Source organism: Bufo bufo, chromosome 2 (genome assembly GCF_905171765.1).
Source record: "Bufo bufo chromosome 2, aBufBuf1.1, whole genome shotgun sequence".
NCBI classification, from domain to species: domain Eukaryota; kingdom Metazoa; phylum Chordata; class Amphibia; order Anura; family Bufonidae; genus Bufo; species Bufo bufo.
The window spans coordinates 204,363,073-204,386,230 of NC_053390.1; the positions used below are offsets into that span (position 1 = coordinate 204,363,073).

General features: G+C 41.2%; 1 protein-coding gene across 2 annotated transcripts in view; it reads right to left on the reverse strand.

The window, feature by feature from the left end:
• Positions 1 to 753: 753 nt before the first annotated feature.
• WSCD2 (WSC domain containing 2) overlaps positions 754 to 23,158 on the reverse strand; it is a 573,456-nt gene continuing 551,051 nt past the window's right edge. For both annotated transcript variants that reach the window (XM_040416044.1, XM_040416045.1), the window contains one exon: positions 754 to 1,688. In XM_040416044.1, coding sequence (XP_040271978.1) covers positions 1,336 to 1,688 — 353 coding nt within the window. In that variant the 3' untranslated portion in view covers positions 754 to 1,335. The remainder of the gene's footprint in view (positions 1,689 to 23,158) is intronic.

Genomic DNA, 23,158 nt, shown 5'->3' on the forward strand with positions numbered 1-23,158 from the left:
GAAAAGTCAGAAACATCACTTATATGCTCTAGTCAATTCTTTGCTTTGGCATTTTATGAGATTGATTAAAAATTATTTTTAAGGGGACCAGCAATGAACATCTTTTCTTAGAACTCAACATTTTATAGTTCCAGTTAACACCCAGTTGTACCACGAAAAAGTAGTTGTGAGAAGAAATTGTTAATTGAATCATACATTTCCAGGAAAAATAACCCAATAGTAACACAAAGTACAGTTTGGATCAATCAGGTTTGCTAATCTAGCCTCTCTGGTCCCTTTAAGAATAAGGGAAGACACAACACAGTGTGCTAAGAAAATATGGCCCTGCACTGTTATTTCATAGGGAGTACACACATACAGTATACTCAACAAGACATGCCAGGATTGCTGACATATATCCTTAGGGTACACTCACACGTCAATTTACACGGCCATTTTTTTTCATGGCCCATAAATTATGGGCATCCAAAAATTGGATATATTCCATTTTGTCCGTTTAACAGACAGACAGCCCCCATACAATGCAGGGGGGAGGCTGTTTTTTTATGGCCATTTTTATAATTAAACATTTACCATTTTTCTTGTTTTAACAGTTTTTTTACATAGTTGTGTGAATGTAGCCTAAAGAATAGCAGAATCAGGTGAGTTGGATGTTGTATGCTTTCTTACTTATCAGATCTGTGTCTAGTCTAGATAATCTTGGGGTAACCTATACGTTGTAGATTTGGTACTGTTTGGAACATATCTCATCTCTTTTGTCATGTAAACCAGTATTTAATTTAGTTGTAAAGGAGGAAAAAAATGTATAAAGAGCATGTTAGGCAAGATTTTCAGGCTTCAGCACACATCGGTCATTCAGCAAGACCGAGGATTGGACTTTCACACCCTTTCTCATGCATACAGTTTGGGTAAAAATCTGTTGTGCATGGGCTATTATTCAGAGGCACTAATACATTTTTCTTTTAGCTCTAACTGTGCAATCATTATTTTCTATAACAATGGAGTGCTCAAGTTGTTCATAATAACAGCAGAAACTGCCAAATGACGAGTAGGAAAAAACTTTGCTGACTTTAAAGTTGTATGTCTTGGAATTTCCAATTGTATCAATCAGAATGTACTTTAATCCATGCAGAAAATCTGCATTAAGAAGACAATAACTGAACATGTCTAAACTTCTTGCCAAATATTTGAAGCGCTGTTTGTTGCTCATATTTCATGCACATAAGAATCTTTAACAGTTAATAGCAGCAGAAAGTCTTCAAGCCACCCACTGGGTGGAAGTAGCCATCAGCTGGGAACCACTGCCCCAGAAATATTCTCGACAGAGCAGTGTCATCATCTTGGATAGTAGTCTTCTGGAACTCCACTGAGATTTCTTTGCTTCAGGGCTGCATCTACTGTCCTAATGTAATTGCTAATCATTTTTCTCATATCTGCAGTGTAAGGGTCATACTCCAGCTTTCTGAGACCTGAGCGCTTGAAGTTTCCATCCTTTTGGCCTTCAACACACAGGAGTCTATCCGCTAAGACTGGGAGTCCCAGGAGGTTAATCATTCTCTTGAGTTGAAAGAATAAATCTTGTTTAAGTTCTTCAAAATGTACAACCAGCACATTTTTTCCATACTTTAGCCAGTCTAGTGTATGTGTAGCCCACCACGGTGCATAGTTACTAACAAATTCAGGCCACTCTGTAAAGAAACAAAAAACATTAGTAACAGCTAATATAGAAATAGTTTAAGCAAATACATGATAATGTTAACAATTTCAAATTTACTGCATAATATTCTGTAATTTCTAAAGGTGGGTTCACATAACGTTTTATGCCTCTGTTTGATGTATATGTTTAAAAAAAAAGGATACAAAAACATAGCACAATACTTTCTTGTATCCTGCACAGTCCCGTAAAAAAAGTATGTTTTTTTACAATGGCAAAAAAAAGTATACGTTTTTATTTACAATAGAACTCTATGGTGAACGGATGTGACTGTATGCATCAGTGTGAGGCATCCATTTAATGTGTACGTTTTTTGTATACATTAAACAGATGGGAAAAACAAGATGTGAACTCAGCCTAACATGTTTCTAATAGTTGAAATATATCAAAATACCTTACTTTACCAATCATATAGTAACATGGGCCAAAAAGTACATTACTGGTCATCATAGTTCACTTATTATTGTCTTGTGCACAGATGTCCAAAACTGTACAATAAAGGGATATTCCAGTGACAAGCCCTTATCCAGATATACTTTTAGCTCATACACCTTGATTTAAAATTTCAAAGCATTCGCTGTCTTTTGGTACCCTAGCCTCGAGACCAGAAGTTGTGCAGTTATTTGTTTCTCAATACAGCAGAAAACAGCTTTTTTTCCCTTCGTGTTGAGACGTCATCTAATCAGTTGACCAAAGGCCCCTTTGGTCCTTCCCCTCATGTTATTTCTTTTTACTTCCCCCAGCTGCATCACATATCATGTGACTGCAGTTATCAGAGACTATCCACACCTCTTGCTGGTGTCTAAAACACATCTTTAGGGTGCATTCACAAGACCGTAAGTGTTTTGCGGTCCGCAAATTGCGGATCCGCCAAACACGGACACCGGCAATTTGCGGACTGCACATGGCCAGCGCTATATAGAGAATGCCTAAGTTGTCCACACCTGTTTTGCAAATTTGCGGAATGGATGCAGATCCATTTATACGGTCGTGGTGTGAATGCACCCTTATTCTAACATGAAAAAAGAAGCATAGATCGCACATCCACATGCTATGCATTGATCTATTGCTTCTCAGCATAATTCATTAAGAGTACATGAGGTACTTTCAATACCTTTTAATCAAGAATGCATAAGCTCACTCAGATCTTGAAAGTGGTTGGATACAGTAGTAGACCCCAAAGTGTCATATACAACCTTTTAGGACAATTAGGGCACTTTCAATTCAGGTCAAATTTATTAGAACTAGAGATGACCAAATCAAAGCTGACGAAGTGGAATTCAATCCGAATTTCAGGAAAAATTTGATTCGCACTGAAGCTGAATTTCCTCGTGCTTCGTGTAAACAAATCAATTTATCTTGAGGTAGTGTAAAAAAACTAAAAATTCTAACTTACCGCCTCCATTTGCGTGCGACGGGCCGACAGTCACCATCTTGCTTGAAGATCTCGGCCTAAATCCCATGCAGCGTGAGATTTTAACATCATGCCGGCCGGTGTGATGACGTCATATGTCACCACGGCAGCCGACGTGAGGACATAATCTCGCGCCGCACGGAATTTTGGCCGAGATCTTCAAGCAAGATGGCGGCGGCCGACCCGTCGGTCAAATGGAGGCGGTAAGTTTGATGTAATAGTTTTTTTTGTGTTAAAAACAGTATAAAATTACACTCAGATGCCGCAATCATGTATGAATGCAGCATCTGAGGGGTACAATGACGGGGGCTGCGCTATCGCAGCTCCCTGTTATTGCAACCACTACGGTACTTACAAAAAAATGCGCTTCGTGACAAAGTAATTTGTCACGAAGCAAATTTTTTTGTAAAATTCGGTGAAGCAGCCAAATCGAATTTTTAAGAAATTCCCTCATCTCTAATTAGAACAAAATAAACTTTGTTAGCTGATTTGACCAAATTAGACCAGTAACGGCACATTTATCTTCATTTGTGCCAGCTTTCTGCCATAGATTTCATTCTGGCACACAGACTGCCATTGGATGTGTCTATATTATCACAAGGCATGCGTTTTGATAAATCTTCCCCAATACATTCATGCTTTACTATCGGAACATACTGATGTGCAAGTTCAGTGGAAGAAATGACTCCCTCATGGGCGTCCGCAATGGGGGGCAAGTGCCCCCCCCTGGGGCCCTGGAAATCTGTGAACTTAGTTCTGCCTCTGCTCTGCAGCACTGGCGGATCCAGGGGGGGAAACGGGGCAATTTCCCCCCCCCCAAACTGCTCAGAAGTGGGGGGGCGGCGGCGGGGCACAAGGAGATGAACGCTCCCATTGTGGAAGCGTTCATCTCCATAGTCATCTATATCGCCGTCCTCAGGACAGCGATACAGATGACTGTGCTGAGGCAGGGGAGGGAGAGGCGTGTCCATTTCCCTTCCTCTGATAGGCTGCAGGCACTAGGCCGGTAGCCTATCAGAGGCCGCCTGAGCCGTACAGCGTGGGACACAGGCCGGAAGAGGCCTGCATCGCATCGCTGCCAAGGAGGTAAGTATAAGTGTTTATTTTTTTTTGTGTACAATACTGGTGGCTACTGGCACATAATGGGGGTCTCTGGCTACTGGCACATAATGGGGATCTCTGGTTACTGGCACATAATGGGGGTCTCTGGCTACTGGCACATAATGGGGGTCTCTGGCTACTGACACATAATGGGTGTCTCTGGCTACTGGCACATAATGGGGGGGCTGTCATTACTGGCACATAATGGGGGGGCTGTCATTACTGGCACATGATGGGGGGGCTGGTATTACTGGCACATGATGGGGGGGGCTGGTATTACTGGCACATGATGGGGGGGCTGTTATTACTGGCCCATGATGGGGGCTGTTATTACTGGCACATTATTGGGGGCACTATAGGGGCATCTACTGAGGCCACAAAGAAGGGGGGTTTTATATGGGGGCTCTGTACAGTAGAATTTTATACTGGGACACATTATGGTGGGTACTATGAGGAAGAGGGGAGAGGAGTACTATGGGGTCATCTACGGGGGGGCACTAAGAAGGGGTATTTTATACTTGCAAATTATGGGGGACACTGAGGGCATCTACTGGGGCATTTTATATTGGTATATTATGGGGGGCACTAGGAGGAAGGGGGGTGAGGAGGCATTTACTGGGGGCACTATATAGGGGTATTTTATACTGGCACATTATGGGAGCACTATGGGGACATTAGCTCAACTGGGTGCATTACAAGGGGGTAATTATTGCACTGTCACATTATAAGGAGAATTATTTCTACTGGGGGGCATTATGGTGGGCTTTATTACTTCCACATGGTATGACCCCCTAGTAACAGCACCATCCTCTCCCTGATCTGCTATTCCTCTGCCCCTTCTCCAAATCCTTATTATGAAATTTTTCTCATTAGGATAAAACACAACATCAGCTCCGCCGAGCCCCCCAGCCAAGTGTTGAAGTGGTGTCCGAGATCCCCAAGGGCCAAGCCAAGTAATGTAAGTTTTTATGTGAAATATGTTTATGTTATACACATATAGCATACACTGTGCCTCACAATATACAGTATACCTCTACACTGTGTAGTCTGTTCTATAAGCACCATTGTTTTGTGGCGGCGGACAGAAAATAATCTGGAAGTGCCCATCCCGAGACCAGGCTCTGGATCCGCCACTGCACAGCTTATGCGTTATTATACTTTGTGATAATGAATATGCCCCTCCCCTTCATTACATTCTCAGAAACAAGCAGAGCATGGATGTCAATAAAATTATGCCCCCACGGAAACATTTCTGCGGACGCCCATGGACTCCCTCTGCTCTCTCTCTGTCCTGCTCCCTTTGACTATCATATCTCTTCCTATACACAGAAAGGGCAGAAATTATTGTAAAGACATATCAGTATATCAGATGAAACACTACAAAAATGAAACAATAGAGCATGTTGAAAGCAGAAACACAACATGCAACATTTTCCCTATGTACTGTAGGTGGTACTAAGGATCATTTTAAATGATAACAGAATATTATACCACAATACAGTGCCTTAAAGGGAGTCTGCCACCTCAATTAAGCTCTTTAAACTGCATTACTGCAGGAGTAGTACTGCTGACACAGATTCCGGAGATCAATGCTTTTTATGTCTATTTACTCCTCTGTTCCCCCATGGTGCTACCACAAAGCTCCCCTGCAGCACATTTAAGAGTAGAGATGAGCTAATCGAATCCCACAAAGTGGAATTCGATCCAAATTTCAGGATAAATTTGATTCTCCCAGAAGCTGGATTTCGTCGTGCTTCGTGTCAGCGAATCGATTTAACCTGAAATAGTATAAAAAAACAAAAAAAAATCAAACTTACCGCCTCCATTTGCTCTTGACAGGCCGCCAGCCTCCATCTTCCTTAAAGATCTCGGCTGAAATCCCGTGTGACGCGAGATTACATCATCACGCCGGCCGTATAGTCTGCATACAAAGTCTTTAGAACCCGTATTCACACTTTCTGTCTGGAAGAAATTGTGTGTGTATGGGGGACGTAGAAGAGAAAATTTACATCAGAGGAACAGAGGCTGGAAGTAAGCCGATCAGAAAGAGCATTAGAAGCCAGAAGCTCTTGCTGGTTCACTGCAATGTTGTAAAATGTGAGGAGGTTCTAGAGGTTCTCTGACTGTTCCCCTTTGCCAGTGCAGCACAGAAAAGAAAGAAAGTTTTAGGGAAGAAAGAAGAGGTAAAGGGGGAGAAAGTGTATGGCGCTCCAGTGCATAATATTAAGTATATAGTATACATCTCAACATGACCATTATCCATGACCACCCTGGCAAATTAGCATTTAATATTCACAGGCCTGACAAGAGTACAATACCAAAAACCTCAGTGTTCTTTCAGTGGATCGCTGGGATCCTCATGGTGAGGGGATCGTGTAGACCCAGTTACGGCCACACAGTCCTGCCTTGCTCACCTCCAAGGACCCCAAAGTTTAAGGAATTTGGAATGATTCCTGGATTCCCAACTAGCAAGCTCCTCTATTAGGCAGATCTGATCAACATTGGCACACCACAAATCAATGGTGGGTGGTGTGTCGTTTAATAATAGTTGCTGTCTTAAAAAAAAAATTTGTTTTACAAATCAATAGTAAAGGTGACTATAACAAACTTTGTAATATATGTTATCAAATAAAAATGTTTTCTCCCTTTATCAGATTTCTTTCTTCCTTCCCCTGCATCACCATCAATGCAATTTTCAAATCCATCTTCTGTAAAAATGAGTTAATAGTTCATATAATTGGTCAGAATACATCTGCAGCCCTTATAAATCTATGGAAGCAGGAGGGGTATGGCAAAAAGTGAAGAGCTGCTTGAGAAAGGCAGAGACAGAGAGCCACACATACCATGCTGCTGGCTAATAAGTGTTTTACTGTCTTAGTTCTGCTGTGTAATGCCCTCCATTACTGCCTATAAAGGTGAATATAAACCTATAAACAAACTGCATCAGACAACACACTCAGAAATGATATTAAAATGTAAATCTTTATTGTTAACAAATAGTTAAAATGCAGAATATGCAAATATGGAAGCAGCATTATCCAAAGGGTGGGACAAGATCCGTTTATACAAATAATTATACCATCCATAATTATATGAAACACCTTTGAAGAAAGCAATGGATAAAACGTGCATTGGGGCTGGTGGCATCCTAGTGGTGGGAGACATTATGAGTTATATTGGCTATTCCAGCAATTGGGAACAATATGATCTATTTATATGGTTTTGTGGACCCAGGTATCTATAATATAGATGGTATATATGGGGCATTGGCAGAGATTCCTTAACCGCACTTTATGTATCTGCAGCTTTGTATAATCATTGAAATAATTGGCTTCACATTACCATGGGCGGTGTCATTATTGGTATAGACAAATCTTGTCTCGCCCACCCCTTTGGTGATGTCACTTCCATCTTTGCATGTTCTGTTTTTGAAGTTTTTGATTTTTTAACTATTTGGCAACAATAATTAATGATATTTATTATAACTTATCACTGTGTTGTATCGTACAGTTTGTAGGTTTATATATACTTGTGAGGCGCTATACTACATATGGAATAATATGTTGTATATGTCCCAATTAGAGATGAGCGAATTTCCACTTATGAAATTCATTTGCGATTCGTTTACTGGTAATAATAAAAGTCTATGGGGAGTCCTCCCCTGCATAACGGAAATTGGACGGATCCGTTATGTAGCCCATAGACTTCTATTATGACAGAATGAATAATGGAATGCCTCTAAAGGAATGCCTCAGTTCTATGCATTCCGTCATAAAATTGCCTTATGGTCTGTGGTAACGGAATCCATAACGCAATTCTGCTTTTACCAGTAAACGAATGCAAACTAATTTCAAAATATGAAATTCGCTCATCTCTAGTCCCAATTAATATGTTGTACTCCACAGTGAGTTTACTTTTACTTAGTGTAGGGGCATATTATCTTGTGGGTAATAATCATAAAGGTGTGCACCTGAGGGATAGGGGGCAGAATCACCCGTCTTCTCCATGTGTAGTCTGTGGGAGGTATCAACACAACCAGTTTGTACCCACTAGGTCAGGAAAAACTAGTAATTAGAGATAGAGCCTGAAGAGGGGAAAACTGCTAAAATGCAGATTACAAATCATATAATAGCCAGTTATAGTGTTATTTCTCAGGTACCCATGATAGCTTATCCTGAAAAGTCACCTGAAACATCATTTGTACTTCATATACCTCTTATTATAAATCTAGAACATTTTTTTATTACAGGAACATTGCAGTAAATGTATGCAAAAATATTGAAATTAAGAAAAAAAAAAAAACAGGTACATTACTATTGACCTAATCTGATGTTTTCTAGGCTTTTCCTTCAATTAGGGTCATTATTGTTCACTTTCGGCAGTCAAGTTATATCATACATAAAAAACTGATTGACTGAAAACTTGCAGAACTGTAAAACTCAATACTAGAAGTAAAGGCTTTTGTATCTAAAAAAAGTTAGAGGACATTAGCAGCAGACAATGTGAGTCAGCGTCTGTAATTTGTGAATTGCCTGATTAATGTTTCTGTTCTCTGCAGGGAATAAGTCAATTGGGAGATTTAGCCAAATGGAAGTTTGAAGTCTGCTCATTTATTAGGGCTGATAGGGGACAGGCTAAAGATGCTTCTCTGTGCTGGAACACATTTAACCCTCAGCACAAGAAAATGTCAAACCACCAAACCACAAGTTGTAGCAATGCAAATATAGATATGCCCACTATTGCCTTAGTTCTAATTTTGTTGAGGACTTCAATGTCTCAGAAAACAATGCAATATAATATTGAGACAAGCTAGCTTGTCAGGCTGCAATTCATAGGACAACCACTGGGTGGCCACAACTAAACACATGTTGTTTTAAAAAGATGGCGATCTCATGAGGAAGGAAGGACACATCTGTACCATATAGTTATTCATATTTTTATCCACTTTATTTAGTTGCAAATAAAGATTTGTACTGTGCAGCTGGCCAAACCATCTGCTCTAATCTTCCAATAGGATGTCTAAACACAGTGGAAAAAATTATCCATACACACCATGGTTAAAAGTATCAGCCCTTTTATTGACTCATATTGCATTGAACTCACACTGCCAGGCTCCATCCACCCATGGAAGCCAATGACAACACAAATGACCATTTGCATTTGAATTGCACAGCGGTTGGCCACTGCTGGTGGGCAGGGCTTGGCCATGTGTATTCAACTGTACTGTATGGTCATATCCTTATTGTTAACAAGTGCATACAAACAAGTATTTAGCAAACAATGAGCATTAAAAAGGATCAAGGGCTTAGCGACGTTCAATGTGGCACTGTTAAAAATGCCAACTTTCCAACAAATCCTATGAAATGTATTGCAGTGTAGTATGTAAGCATTCCAACAGTCACATGAGCAAGTGCCTTAGTAGACTTTCTAATCCAGTGGTGCCCAACCATTTTTCGTCTGAGGGCCGCACTAGACTTGGTATTAATTTTTTTGCGGGCCGGAACCAGGTAGCTTTGCCAGAAAGAAATGCAAACGCTGTGAGGGGGCACATGTGAGCATTACTACTGTGAAGAGGGCACATATCTGGCATAACTACTGTGAGGGGGCACATATCTGGGCCTAACTACTGTGAGGAGGGCACATATCAGGGTATAACTACTGTGAGGAGGGAACATATCAGGGCATAACTACTGTGAAGGGGCACGAGTGAGAATTACTACTGTGAAGATGGCACATATCTGGGCATAACTACTGTGAGGGGGCACATATCTGGGCATAACTACTGTGAGGGGGCATGTGTGAGTATTACGTCTGTGAAGAGGGCACATATCTTGGCATTATTACTGTGAGGGGGCATGTGATGTATACATGTGTGTAATGTATGTAGTGCCGTATGTGATGATCACACACTGCACTACATACATTACACACATGTATACATCACATACTGCGCTGTCACCTTCTTCTGCAGGTCTACCTTGATGTCTGGTCTTTAGGCTTCAGTCAGATCCTCCACCGCCATGCTTGCGCCATGTGCCCCACACCACCAGGAGCTGGCCCCTCCTCCTTTCATCTCCCGCTGACTTCTCCTAGAGCAGGGCGCTCTATCGCTCCAGTGCCCGCCCAATCTTACCAATCAGGGGCGTAGCTAGAAATGACTGGGCCCAATAGCAAAAAAAATTATGCCCCCCCCCGGACCTCCCACCCCTTCCAGAGCTCCCACCCAAACACCCCTCCAGGACCTCCCAACCCAACATCCCCACACCCCTCCCTAGATCCCCCTTCAGTGTCTTCCACAGATCCCCCCTTCAGTGTCGTCCACAGATCCCCCCTTCAGTGTCGTCCACAGATCCCCCTTCAGTGTCGTCCACAGATCCCCCCTTCAGTGTCATCCACAGATCCCCCCTTCAGTGTCGTCTACAGATCCCCCTTCAGTGTCGTCTACAGATCCCCCCTTCAGTGTCGTCCACAGATATTCCCCTTCAGTGTCATCCACAGATATCCCCCTTCAGTGTCGTCCACAGATATCCCCCTTCAGTGTCGTCCACAGATATCCCCCTCAGTGTCGTCCACAGATATCCCCCTCAGTGTCGTCCACAGATATCTCCCTCAGTGTCGTCCACAGATATCCCCCCCAGTGTCGTCCAAAGATATCCCCCCCAGTGTCGTCCACAGATATCCCCCAGTGTCGTCCACAGATATCCCCCTCAGTGTCGTCCACAGATACCCCCCTCAGTGTCGTCCACAGATATCTCCCTCAGTGTCGTCCACAGATATCCCCCCCAGTGTCGTCCACAGATATCCCCCCCAGTGTCGTCCACAGATATCCCCCAGTGTCGTCCACAGATATCCCCCCCAGTGTCGTCCACAGATATCCCCCAGTGTCGTCCACAGATATCCCCCCTTAGTGTCGTCCACAGATATCCCCCCTCAGTGTCGTCCACAGATTTTCCCCCCACAGTGTCGTCCACAGATATCCCCCCTCAGTGTCGTCCACAGATATCCCCCCCACCCAGAGCCACTTCCTAGCTAATTTATTCACTGCACTTGCCTCTGTGAAATTGAAGAGAAGCGCCGTAATCTCGCACAGGCGCACTGGCAGAGGCCAGGAAGACGGTGCATGCACACTTCTGCCAGTGCGCATGTGCGAGATTACGGCGCTTCTCTGTAATTTCACAGAGGCAAGTGCAGTGAATAAATTAGCTAGGAGGCGGCGCTGGGCGGGGAGATTGCAGGCACAGGCAGCATCGCTTTGCTGCCTGTGCCGTTCACAGCGCTCCCTGCGCTAATAAAGTCCTGTCACTGCGCGGGCCGCATGACACTGCTTCGCGGGCTGCATTTGGCCCGCGGGCCGTAGGTTGGGCATCACTGTTCTAAACTATAAAAAAGTTAAAGATTTAATAAATATATAACGAAAGTAAACAAAAGAAAAAAAAAACATAAAGAAACTCTTTAACCCAATACAAATAGCTTCATTAAGGAAAATAAGATTAAAAAGAAGTATCACCCCAATTGTAATGCCCCAAACTATAAAATTAATATGTTATTTATCCTGCACAGTGAGACCAATAAAGGAATAAAAGCTAGTCAAAAAACTCCTTCCACCCAAAACAATACCACTGAAATTATATAACTTATGAATGGATTATGAAGCTCCACTAACGTTAAGAAAAAAAGTTTAAGAGAGATTGTGTGCAAAATTAGTAAAACAAAAAAAATACATGCAATAAAGATATCATGTCATATATACAGCATGAAAAAGGCAATAAAAGTAATAATAATAATTTAAAAATTATGGTGGAAACGGAAAAAAAAAGGCACTTCCTAAAGACCCAACCTAACTGTATTCTAAATGAGGAAAAAAGAGTTGTGTGTCTTTTTTTAGTAAACCATTACCTTTATACTAATAAAGAAGGTCCTATCAGCATGACATACACATTACTGACACAATATATCAGAAATCTAAATTCATAGACTAAATGGCATTATTGAACATTACATTAGTAATCATTTTTTATGTCATTTAAAGAGTTCAGAAACATGAAGACATACTGAAAAAAATCCAAATTTGAGCGTCAGATAAAAAAGAAAACAGCTGCTCATTTCTATCTTATTTGGCAACGTTGTTGAAAGGAGATGGTATTTCGTACAAATCTTTTTGGCTTCCAACTGCTATTAATCTCTGCCTGTTCTATTCCATGCAGGTATTCATCAATCAATATTGTGGGTGTCCTCATCTATCCATAGTTCTCACATACATAATCCCTTTGCTTTCTTTAGCAGCTTGTTAACAGAATCAATTTCTCTCAAGGGCACATATGGCGTAGGGGTTTCAGCTCCATAAGCCATTCTCACATTGATACATTTCAGCAGCAACTGCATTTCTGTAGGACATGGTCGTAAATTCACAGTCATTTTGCTTGAGTCATTATTTTTGTCTGGCATTATGACTTGGCTGTAATTGTATGTTTTATTACATTAACTATGAACTGTTTACATAATGTCATTTTCACGTTGTTCTTTAAAAAATTTAATCTACCCTCGGATTATGACACTTCACGCACCCTGCTGCCATCTGTAAGGATCAGCACAATATCTCAAATTTATACTCAAATGCACAATTTTGCATGGATCCACATTAACACATCAAAGTCATTCATACTGAAATGTATAATTTTGCATGGATCCACATTGACACATCCAAGAGGAATAAATAATTGGTGACATGACACTGATTCAGCTCATACTTTCTATCACCCTCCACATACAGCTGTTTACAGCATCCCTTTAGTAACACTTGAGGCATTTTAGGAAGTGTAGATGACTTATGCACTTAACATGTAGTATCTTCATGTATAAGGATTTAGCACTTCTAGGCCTTCCAATGACTTTATTATAATGAGTTATTTTTCAGAGTAATGCTGGCCTTAGATCTACACCACTGCTAAAGTTCAGAATGGGATGAAAGCTTCTGCTCCTGAATTCTAGCAGGATCATGTTTGGTCCTGGACCCTATGAGTAGACAGAAGTAGCTTATAACAGCTTCTGTATTCTTTTATTCTAGCCTACAAAGTACTCAATGAAAACTACTGTATGTAAGGCAGTGGATGTGGACCTACTGTGCCACTGAATAGAATTTGGTCTGCTCGTGAGGGCATTGCCATGGTAGTCCCTTGGTATTTGTGTTTTTCTTCCATATGGGGAACTGGCCTTTGCTGCCAGCCAGGGCCCACCAGGCTGTTACCTCTAGGAGTAGCCTCCATTTAGAGGCTGCGGACCCAGGTGGGTGAAGAGACAACAATACGTGGCCTTAAAGGGGACAAGCAGAAATGTGGTCAGAGGGCAAGCTGAGATGAAGACAGGCAGAATTTGTGCAATGTGTAAAATAGGCAATAGGTTAGGGTTGTAGGCACAGAATCAGTCAGGCAGCAGTGAAGCAAAGGAGGTCAGAACACACAATGGCAGCACATCTAGATAAGCTAGAAATATAAGAAGAGATGCTGGTGGGCACAGACTGTGAATAGAGGTAATGCCAAAACAACTGTTTTTTTATTAGATGCGGTATTCAAATGATTACCGGGTTCCCTCTGCTTGGCAGAGATCTGTTTCTTGGCAGGCCCAGCTTGGCTACTAATGTCACTACTGATATATATATACTGCCTGGCCCAAACAAGTCACCACCTGGATTTAAATAATCAAAGAAGTAAGAGCTTCCTAGTTGGTCAGGTCTAGGTTCAGCAACGTTATGTGCCCAAAGAGGTCAGCTGACTACCTGAATATACTGATCAACCAGGTTATTACATCAGTGGGTTTATTCTTCTCTAATGGCATGGGCATATGCCAAGATGACAATACCAGGATTCATCGGGCTCAAATTCTGAAAGAGTGGTTCAGGGAGCATGAGACATCATTTTCACACATGGATTGGCCAACAGAGTCTAAACCTGACCCCATTGAGAATCTTTGGGATGTGCTGGTGGTACGCAGTGGTATAAAATCTCCCAATACAAGATCTTGGGGAATAATTTATGCAACGCTAGACAGAAATAAATGTGATATTGCAGAAGCTTGTGGAAACAATGCCACATTGAATGTGTGCCGTAATCAAAGCTCGAGGCGGTCCAACGTAATATTAGAGTTTGTGACTTTTTATTTTTGGCCAGGTAGTGTGTGTATATATATATATAATTATTATATATATATTAGAGAGAGAGTGTTTAAGAGAGAGAGAATGTCCCTCAGAGGTCTTTTATAACCCCTGAAAAAAAACCATATTTGCTAAAATATATATATACAAAAATAAGTAATAAAGTCTAATTACAAATAAAGAAAAACACAATACTGCCCATGCCCAAGGCAAAGCTGCTGCCATAGCTGCTTTTTTGTAATCCGAGACTGTAAATTCTATATATCAAAGCAACAAAAACAAAATAGGAAACAGTCTTATACTTTATTGCGGAATAAATTTTGCTAATGTAAAAAATAAGTAATTAGAGATGAGCAAATTCAAAAAAATTCGATTCGGTCGGTTCACCGCAATTTCCACAAAGATTTGATTAGATCCGAATTTTTTTTGTGGTGAATCGTATTAAAAAACAGCTACAGTTGCAAGAAAAAGTATGTGAACCCTTTGGAATGATATGCATTTCTGCACAAATTGGTCATAAAATGTGATCTGATATTCATCTAAGTCACAACAATAGACAATCACAGTCTGCTTAAACTAATAACAAACAAAGGAATTAAATGTTACAATTTTTTTTTTAACACACAATGTAAAACATTCACAGTGCAGGTGGAAAAAGTATGTGAACTCTTGGATTTAATAACTGGTTGAACCCTCCTTTGGCAGCAATAACTTCAACCAAACGTTTCCTGAGTTTGCAGATCAGACGTGCACAACGGTCAGGAGTAATTCTTGACCATTCCTCTTTACAGAACTGTTTCAGTTCAGCAATATTCTTGTGATGTCTGGTGTGAATCGCTTTCTTGAGGTCATGTCACAGCATCTCAATTGGGTTGAGGTCAGGACTCTGACTGGGCCACTCCAGAAGGCGTATTTTCTTCTGTTTAAGCCATTCTGTTGTTGATTTACTTCTATTCTTTGGGTTGTTGTCCTGTTGCAACACCCATCTCTGTTGAGCTTCAGCTGGTGGACAGATGGCCTTAAGGTCTCCTGCAAAATGTATTGATAAACTTGGGAATTCAATTTCCTTCGATGATAGCAATCCGTCCAGGCCCTGACGCAGCAAAGCAGCCCCCAACCATGATGCCCCCCACCACCATACTTCACAGTTGGGATGAGGTTTTTCGATGTTGGTGTGCTGTGCCTCTTTTTCTCCACACATAGTGTTGTGTGTTTCTTCCAAAACAACCTCAACTTTGGTTTCATCTGTCCACAGAATATTTTGCCAGTACTGCCTGTGGAACATCCAGGTGCTCTTGTGCAAACTGTAAAAGTGCAGCAATGTTTTTTTTTGGACAGCAATGGCTTCCTCTGTGGTATCCTCCCATGAAATCCATTCTTGTTTAGTGTTTTAAGTATTGTAGATTCACTAACAGGGATGTTAGCATATGCCAGAGACTTTTGTAAGTCTTTAGCTGACACTCTATGATTCTTCTTCACCTCATTGGATCAGTCTGCGCTGTGCTCTTGCAGTCATCTTTACAGGACGGCCACTCCTAGGGAGAGTAGCAGCAGTGCTGAACTTTCTACTGTACATTTATAGACAATTTGTCTTACCGTGGACTGATGAACAGCAAGGCTTTTGGAGATACTTTTATAACCTTTTTCCAACTTTATGAAAGTCAACAATTCTTAATCGTAGGTCTTCTGAGAGCTCTTTTGTGTGAGGGCATCATTCACATCAGGCAATGATTCTTGTGAAAAGCAAACTCAGAACTGGTGTCTGTTTGTTATAGGGCAGGACAGCAGTAACCAACACCTCCAATCTCATCTCATTGATTGTGACTCAGTTGGCTGACACCTCACCTCCAATTAGCTCTTGGAAGATGTCATTAGTCTAGAAGTTCACCTACTTTTTCCACCTGCACTGTGAATGTTTACATGGTGTGTTCAATAAAAACATGGTAACATTTAATTCTTTGTGTGTTATTAGTTTAAGCAGACTGTGATTGTCTATTGTTGTGACTTAGATGAAGATCAGATCACATTTTATGACAATTTTGTGCAGAAATGCATATCATTCCAAAGGGTCACATACTTTTTATTGCAACTGTATTTCCTGGCTGCAGAGAGCCTGTATAGTAGTGTAGAACACTGTGAAATGCAGAAACATGCATTGGGAGCCCACTGTTAGAATCACTTCACACTTCACTTATTTGGTCAGTTCCGGGGCCAAAACTGACCAAATAACTCAAGTGTGAACTTATCATTACAGGTCAATGTTATTTCCAGGTATAAAGAACTGTGCAGAGGCCCAAGATCCTACTATAGCGTGAAAGAGCGTACTCCTTTTACATAGTCTTCAGCTGATTCCACATAGATTTCTACAGAACGTGTTCTATTAAACGTTTATACAAGTAGAGCCCCCCCCCCCCCCGAAAGAGTGGAGAGGGTGTGCAGCAGTAAGTTTGTGTTGACGTCACAGATTATTTTGCCCTTCCTCTCATCCGTCAGAAAAAAAAAACCTCAAAAAAATTGATCCTGTCTGTCAGTAATGCTAAAGCAAAAAAAAAAACAGGAGTGGATCCAGAACAGAGATGACACGTGAATGGAATATTTGCATGTCTTCAGTGTTTTGTACCACTCCTGCTTTTGGCTACAAAATCATAAGCCAATTCTGATGCTAAATAGGGAACATGTCATACAGTCCTTACAGCTGCTACATGGATCAGTTGTGCGTCTCATTTTACTTTCCTTCTGACAAGATCAGAAGAAGGGTCAAATAAATGATGATTAAGTGGTGAGGGTGGGAACAGCATGAGAAGTCCAAAGAGTGCCCCAATGACAGAGTGTTGAGGAGGCAGCAGCATGAGGAGACCACAGAGTGTCACTGCGACATAGTGGTCAAGTGCAGCAGCATGAGGAGACCACAGAGCGGCCCAGTGACATAGTGGTGAGCTGGCAGCAGCATACCAAGACCACAGAGTGGCCCAATGACAGAGTAGGGATGTGGCAGTAGCTTGAGGAGACCACAGAGTGGCCCAGTGACATAGTGGTGAGCAGTGTTGATTGCGAATATTCTAATCGTGAATTTTTATCGTGAATATTGGCACTTTGAAAATTCACAAAGATGTAGAATATAGTGCTCTATATATTCGTAATCACGAATATTAAAGATTATTTTTTTTTCATCAGTACCCTCCCTTCTTGCTTGTGGGCCAATTGAGAATGCTACAAAATCTTTGTCAGAGGTTAGCAACATTCCTAGCAACCAATAGGAAAAATTGCCTACCCTTACTATATAAGAAACTCCCCAGCAGCCATATTCTGCTGTTTTTTTGCAGTTCTGAGAGAGAGAGAGCAATGTCATTGCTGGGCTCTATGATTTCATCTGGATCCTATTCCTTATCCAATTACATTAGATAGTTAGCTCATATATATAATACAGATAGTTAGTGGGAGATAATCAGTGTAGGTTAGATAGTGATATACAGTCCTGATCAAAATTTTAAGACCATTTGAAAAATGGCAAAAAATCATATTTTACATTGTTGGATCTTAACAAGGTTCCAAGTAGAGCTTCAACATGCAACAAGAAGAAATGAGAGTGAGACAAAACATTTTTTGAGCATTCAATTAATTGAAAATAACGATTAAACTGAAACAGGCTGTTTTTTTAGCTGATCAAAATTTTAGGACCACATTCCTTTAACCCCTTAAGGACTCAGCCCTATTTCACCTTAAGGACTTGGCCATTTTTTGCAAATCTGACCAGTGTCACTTTATGTGGTGATAACTTTAAAACGCTTTTACTTATTTAGGCATTCTGAGATAGTTTTTTTTGTCACATATTGTACTTCATAACACTGGTAAAATGGAGTAAAAAAAAAATCATTTTTATTTATAAAAAAATACCAAATTTACAAAAATTTTGGAAAAATTTGCAAATTTCCAAGTTTCAATTTCTCTACTTCTATAATACATAGTAATACCTCTAAAAATAGCTATTAGTTTACATTCCCCATATGTCTACTTCATGTTTGGATCATTTTAGGAATGCCATTTTATTTTTTGGGGACGTTACAAGGCTTAGAAGTTTAGATGCAAATCTTGAAAATGTTCTGAAATTTTCAAAAACCCACTTTTTAGGGACCAGTTCAGGTCTGAAGTCACTTTGTGAGGCTTACATAATATAAACCACCCAAAAGTGACCCCATTCTAGAAACTACACCCCTCAAGGTATTCAAAACTGATTTTACAAACATTATTAACCCTTTAGGTGTTCCCCAAGAGTTAATGGCAAATGGAGATGACATTTCAGAATTTCAATTTTTTGCCAAATTTTCCATTTTAATCAATTTTTTTCCACTAACAAAGCAAGCGTTAACAGCCAAACAAAACTCTATATTTATTGCCCTGACTCTGCGGTTTACAGAAACACCCGATATGTGGTCGTACACCACTCTACGGCCCCACGTCAGGGCGTAGAGGGAAAGGAATGCTGTGTGGTTTTTGGAAGGCAGATTTCGCTGGACTGGTTTATTTACACCATGTCCCATTTGAAGCCCCCTGATGCACCCCTAGAGTAGAAACTCCAAAAATGTGACCCCATTTTGGAAACTACGTGATAAGGTGGCAGTTTTTTTGGTACTATTTTAGGGTACATATAATTTTTGGTTGCTCTATATCTTTTGTGAAGCAAAGTAACAAAAAATAGAAATTCTGAAATTTCATCTCCATTTGCCATTGACTCTTGTGGAAAACTTTAAAGGGTTAACAAAGTTTGTAAAATCAGTTTTAAATATCTTGAAGGGTGTAGTTTCTTAAATGGGGTCACATTTTGGAGTTTCTACTCTAGGGGTGCATCAGAGGGGCTTCAAATGGGACATGGTGTCAAAAAACAAGTCCAGCAAAAACTGCCTTCCAAAATCCATATGGCATTCCTTTCCTTCTGCACCCTGCTGTGTGCCCGTACAGAGGTTTACGACCACATATGGGATGTTTCTGTAAACTAAGAATCAGGGCATAAATATTGAGTTTTGTTTGGCTGTTAACCCTTGCTTTGTTACGGGAAACAATTGATAAAAATGGAAAAATTTGCCAAAAATACCTGTTTTGGCACCGTTTTTATTTTTTAGTATTTGCAACGTTCATCTGACAGATTATATCATGTACTATTTTTATAGAGCAGGTTGTTACGGACGCAGGGATACCTAATATGTTTACTTTTTTAAATTTATTTAAGTTTTACACAATAATATAATTTTTTGAAACAAAAAAAATAATTTTAGTGTCTCCATAGTCTGAGAGCCATAGTTTTTTTATTTTTTGGGCGATTGTCTTAGTTAGGGTCTCATTTTTTGCAGGATGAGATGACTGTTTTAATGGTATGATTTTGGGGTACATACAAATTTTTTGATCACTTTTATTACCTTTTTTTGGAAAAAAGGTGACAAAATTATGGTTTTTTTTACACCATTTTTATTTTTTATTTTTACGTTGTTCATCTGAGGGGTTAGATCATGTGATATTTTTATAGAGCAGGTTCTTACAGACACGGCAATACCTAATATGTGTACCTTTTTTATTTATTAAGGTTTTACACAATAATGTCATTTTTTAAACCAAAAAAACTTGTTTTAGTGTCTCCATAGTCTGAGAGCCATATTTTTTATATTTTTTGGGCCATTGTCTCATGTAGGGGCTCATTTTTTACGGGATGAGACAACAGTTTAAATGGTACTATTTTTGGCATACATACGACTTTTTTTATCACTTTTATTACATTTTTTCTTTGGTAGTAAGGTGAGCAAAATTTAAATTTCATCATAGTTTTTATTTTTTATGGCGTTCACCGTGCGGGGAATATAATATGACAGTTTTATAGATCGGGTCGTTACGGACGCAGTAATATATAACATGTGTAGGGAATTATATATATTTTTTAATCAGGGATAAATGTGTTTTTTTTATTTTTACTTTTTTAAACTTTAAATTTTTTTTTTTTTTACCCAGACCCACTTGGTTCTTGAAGATCAAGTGGGTCTGATGTCTGTATAATACAGTACAGTACACTATATAGTGTACTGCACTGTATTTCACTCACACTTTGTCTGAACAGATCTCTGCCTTTAGCACAGATCTGTTCAGCACCATGGACAGCAGGATGCCTGAGAAGGCGACCTGTTGCCATGGGAACCTTCCCCGTCTGCCACAACTGAGCAGACAGGGAAGGGGAGGGAGGAGGGCTCCCTCCCTCTGTCACCCCATCCTGTTCGGGGGCTGCAAAGGCACAGCAGCCCCCCGATGGGAGAGGAAGGGAGCTCCCTACCTCTTCACCTCTTCCATACAGCGGTCCCTACGGACTGCGGCATGGAAGGGTTAAAATGGCAGACATCTGCACAGATGTCAGACGTTTGAATCGGAGTGTCAGCAATGAGCTGACACTCTGATTCAACCGCTCGGCCATCCTGAAAATAAATGGGGGGCGGGCGGAAGATCGTGCACCCGCCCCCCACACTGCCGCATGCTTCCCGCACCGCCCGCAATCCTCCCCCCCGCTGCGCCCGCAGGCACAAAAACACAGAGGGCTGCAGGGGGGGTTAACTTTAAAAAATATGGGCACTTTGAGGTTTCTGATCTCTGCGGTCACGGACCGCAGGGATCAGAACCTTGCATAAGCAATAAAAACCGCAGGTCTGAATTGACCTGTGGTTTGCAGCAATCGGCAATGCGGGGGGGTCACAGGACCCCCCAAGGCATTGTCACAGGGTGACACAGGAGGTACCGGTACGTCCTGGGTCCTTAAGGACTCGGGAAACAGGGCATACCGGTACGTCCTAAGTCCTTAAGGGGTTAAAAGGCCAAATCTGTGCAAAGATGTGGATTCATTGTCATTTTCTGTCAGGTAGTCACACGTTGTGATTGCAAAGGCAAAAAAACTCCCTTTTTGAACGTGGTCGGGTCGTTGAACTGCATAAGCAGCGTCTCTCACAGCGCACCATCGCTGCTGAGGTGGGACGCAGTAAGAATTTCTTAAATGATCCTGAGGGTTATGGAACAAAAAAGTCAAGTGGAAGACCCAAAAAAATGTCATCAGCACTGAGCCGGAGGATCCAATTGGCTGTCCGTCAAGACACTGAACGATCCTCGACCCAAATTAAGGCCCTTTCTGGTGCTGACTGCAGCCCCATAACCATCAGATGCAATCTGAGACTGAAGGGCTTCAAAAACAAAAAACGTCTTCAAAGACCTCGTCTCTTTGAACGCCACAGAACTTCTCGTTTGGACTTTGCAAGAGAGCACCAAACATCGGGCATTCGAAGGTGGAAGAAAGTTTTATTCTCTGATGAGAAAAAAATTTAACCTTGATGGTCCTGATGGTTTCCAACGTTACTGGCATGACAAGCAGATCCCACCTGAGATGTTTTCTACGCGCCACAGTGAGGGGATGCCATAATGGTCTGGGGTGCTTTTTCCTTCAGTGGAACAATGGAGTTTCAGGAAGTGCAGGGGCGTCAAACGGCCGCTGGCTATGTCCAGATGTAGCATTCCTCATGACTTAGGGCCCTCGTCTATGTGGTAACGACTGGGTTTTTCAACAGGACAACCCTACAGTACACAATGCCCGCAGGACAAGGGACTTCTTCCAAAAGAATAACATCACTCTTTTGGCCCATCCTGTGTCTTCCCCTGATCTAAATCCAATTGAGAACCTTTGGGGATGGATGGCTAGGGAAGTTTACAAAAATGGACATCAGTTCCAGACAGTAGATGGCCTTTGTGCGGCCGTCTTCACCACTTGGAGAAATGTTCCCACTCACCTCATGGAAACGCTTGCATCAAGCATGCCGAAATGAATTTTTGAAGTGATAAACAATAAACGGCGGAGCTACTCATTACTGAGTACATGTTTGGAAGTTGGATTTCTGTTTTGGGGGGTTTAGTTTTTTTTTGGAGGTGTGGTCTTAAACTTTTGATCAGCTGAAAAACAGCCTGTTTCAGTTTATTTGTTGTTTTCATTAAATTGAATGCTCAAATTTTTTTTTTGTCTCACTCCCATTTCTTCTTGTTGCATGTTGAAGCTCTACTTGGAACCTTGTTGGGGTCCAGCCATGCTAAATATGATTTTTTGCAATTTTTCAAGTGGTCTTAAACTTTTGATCAGGACTGTAGTGTATCAGGACTGGGTCCAGTGCAGGGTGTTAGGTAGTGTGATAGGAAGAGTTTCTCTGCTGTCCATACATAAATGCTACAGACATAGTGCTGTGATGTCACAACAATACTTAGTGCACCAATCAGTAATATCTACTCAGACCTGATAAAATGTGAAGTTGCATGTATTGCGCAAAAAATATGCGGATTATTAGTGCCGATTTGCGCAATCGCGAAAATAATGACTGAAGATCACGAATTCTAGAATTCACAAATTTATTGCGATTATGCGAAAAATTAACGAAATATAGCGAAAACGAATATTGCCTATGCCGCTCATTACTAGTGTTGAGGTGGCAGCAGCATGAGGAGATCACAGAGTGGTGATGTGGCTACAGTAAGAGGAGACCACAGAGTGGCCCAATGACAGAGTGTTGAGGTGGCAGCAGCATGAGGAGACCACAGAGTGGCCCAGTGACATAGTAATGAGGTGGCAGCAGCATGAGGAGACGACAGAGTGGCCCAGTGACATAGTGAAGAGATGGCAGCAGCATGAGGAGACCACAGAGTGTTGATGTGGCAGCTGGAGGCATATTTCCTATTAATACACCTCGTAAATAACTGAAGTACAATGTAACTTCCCCGCAGA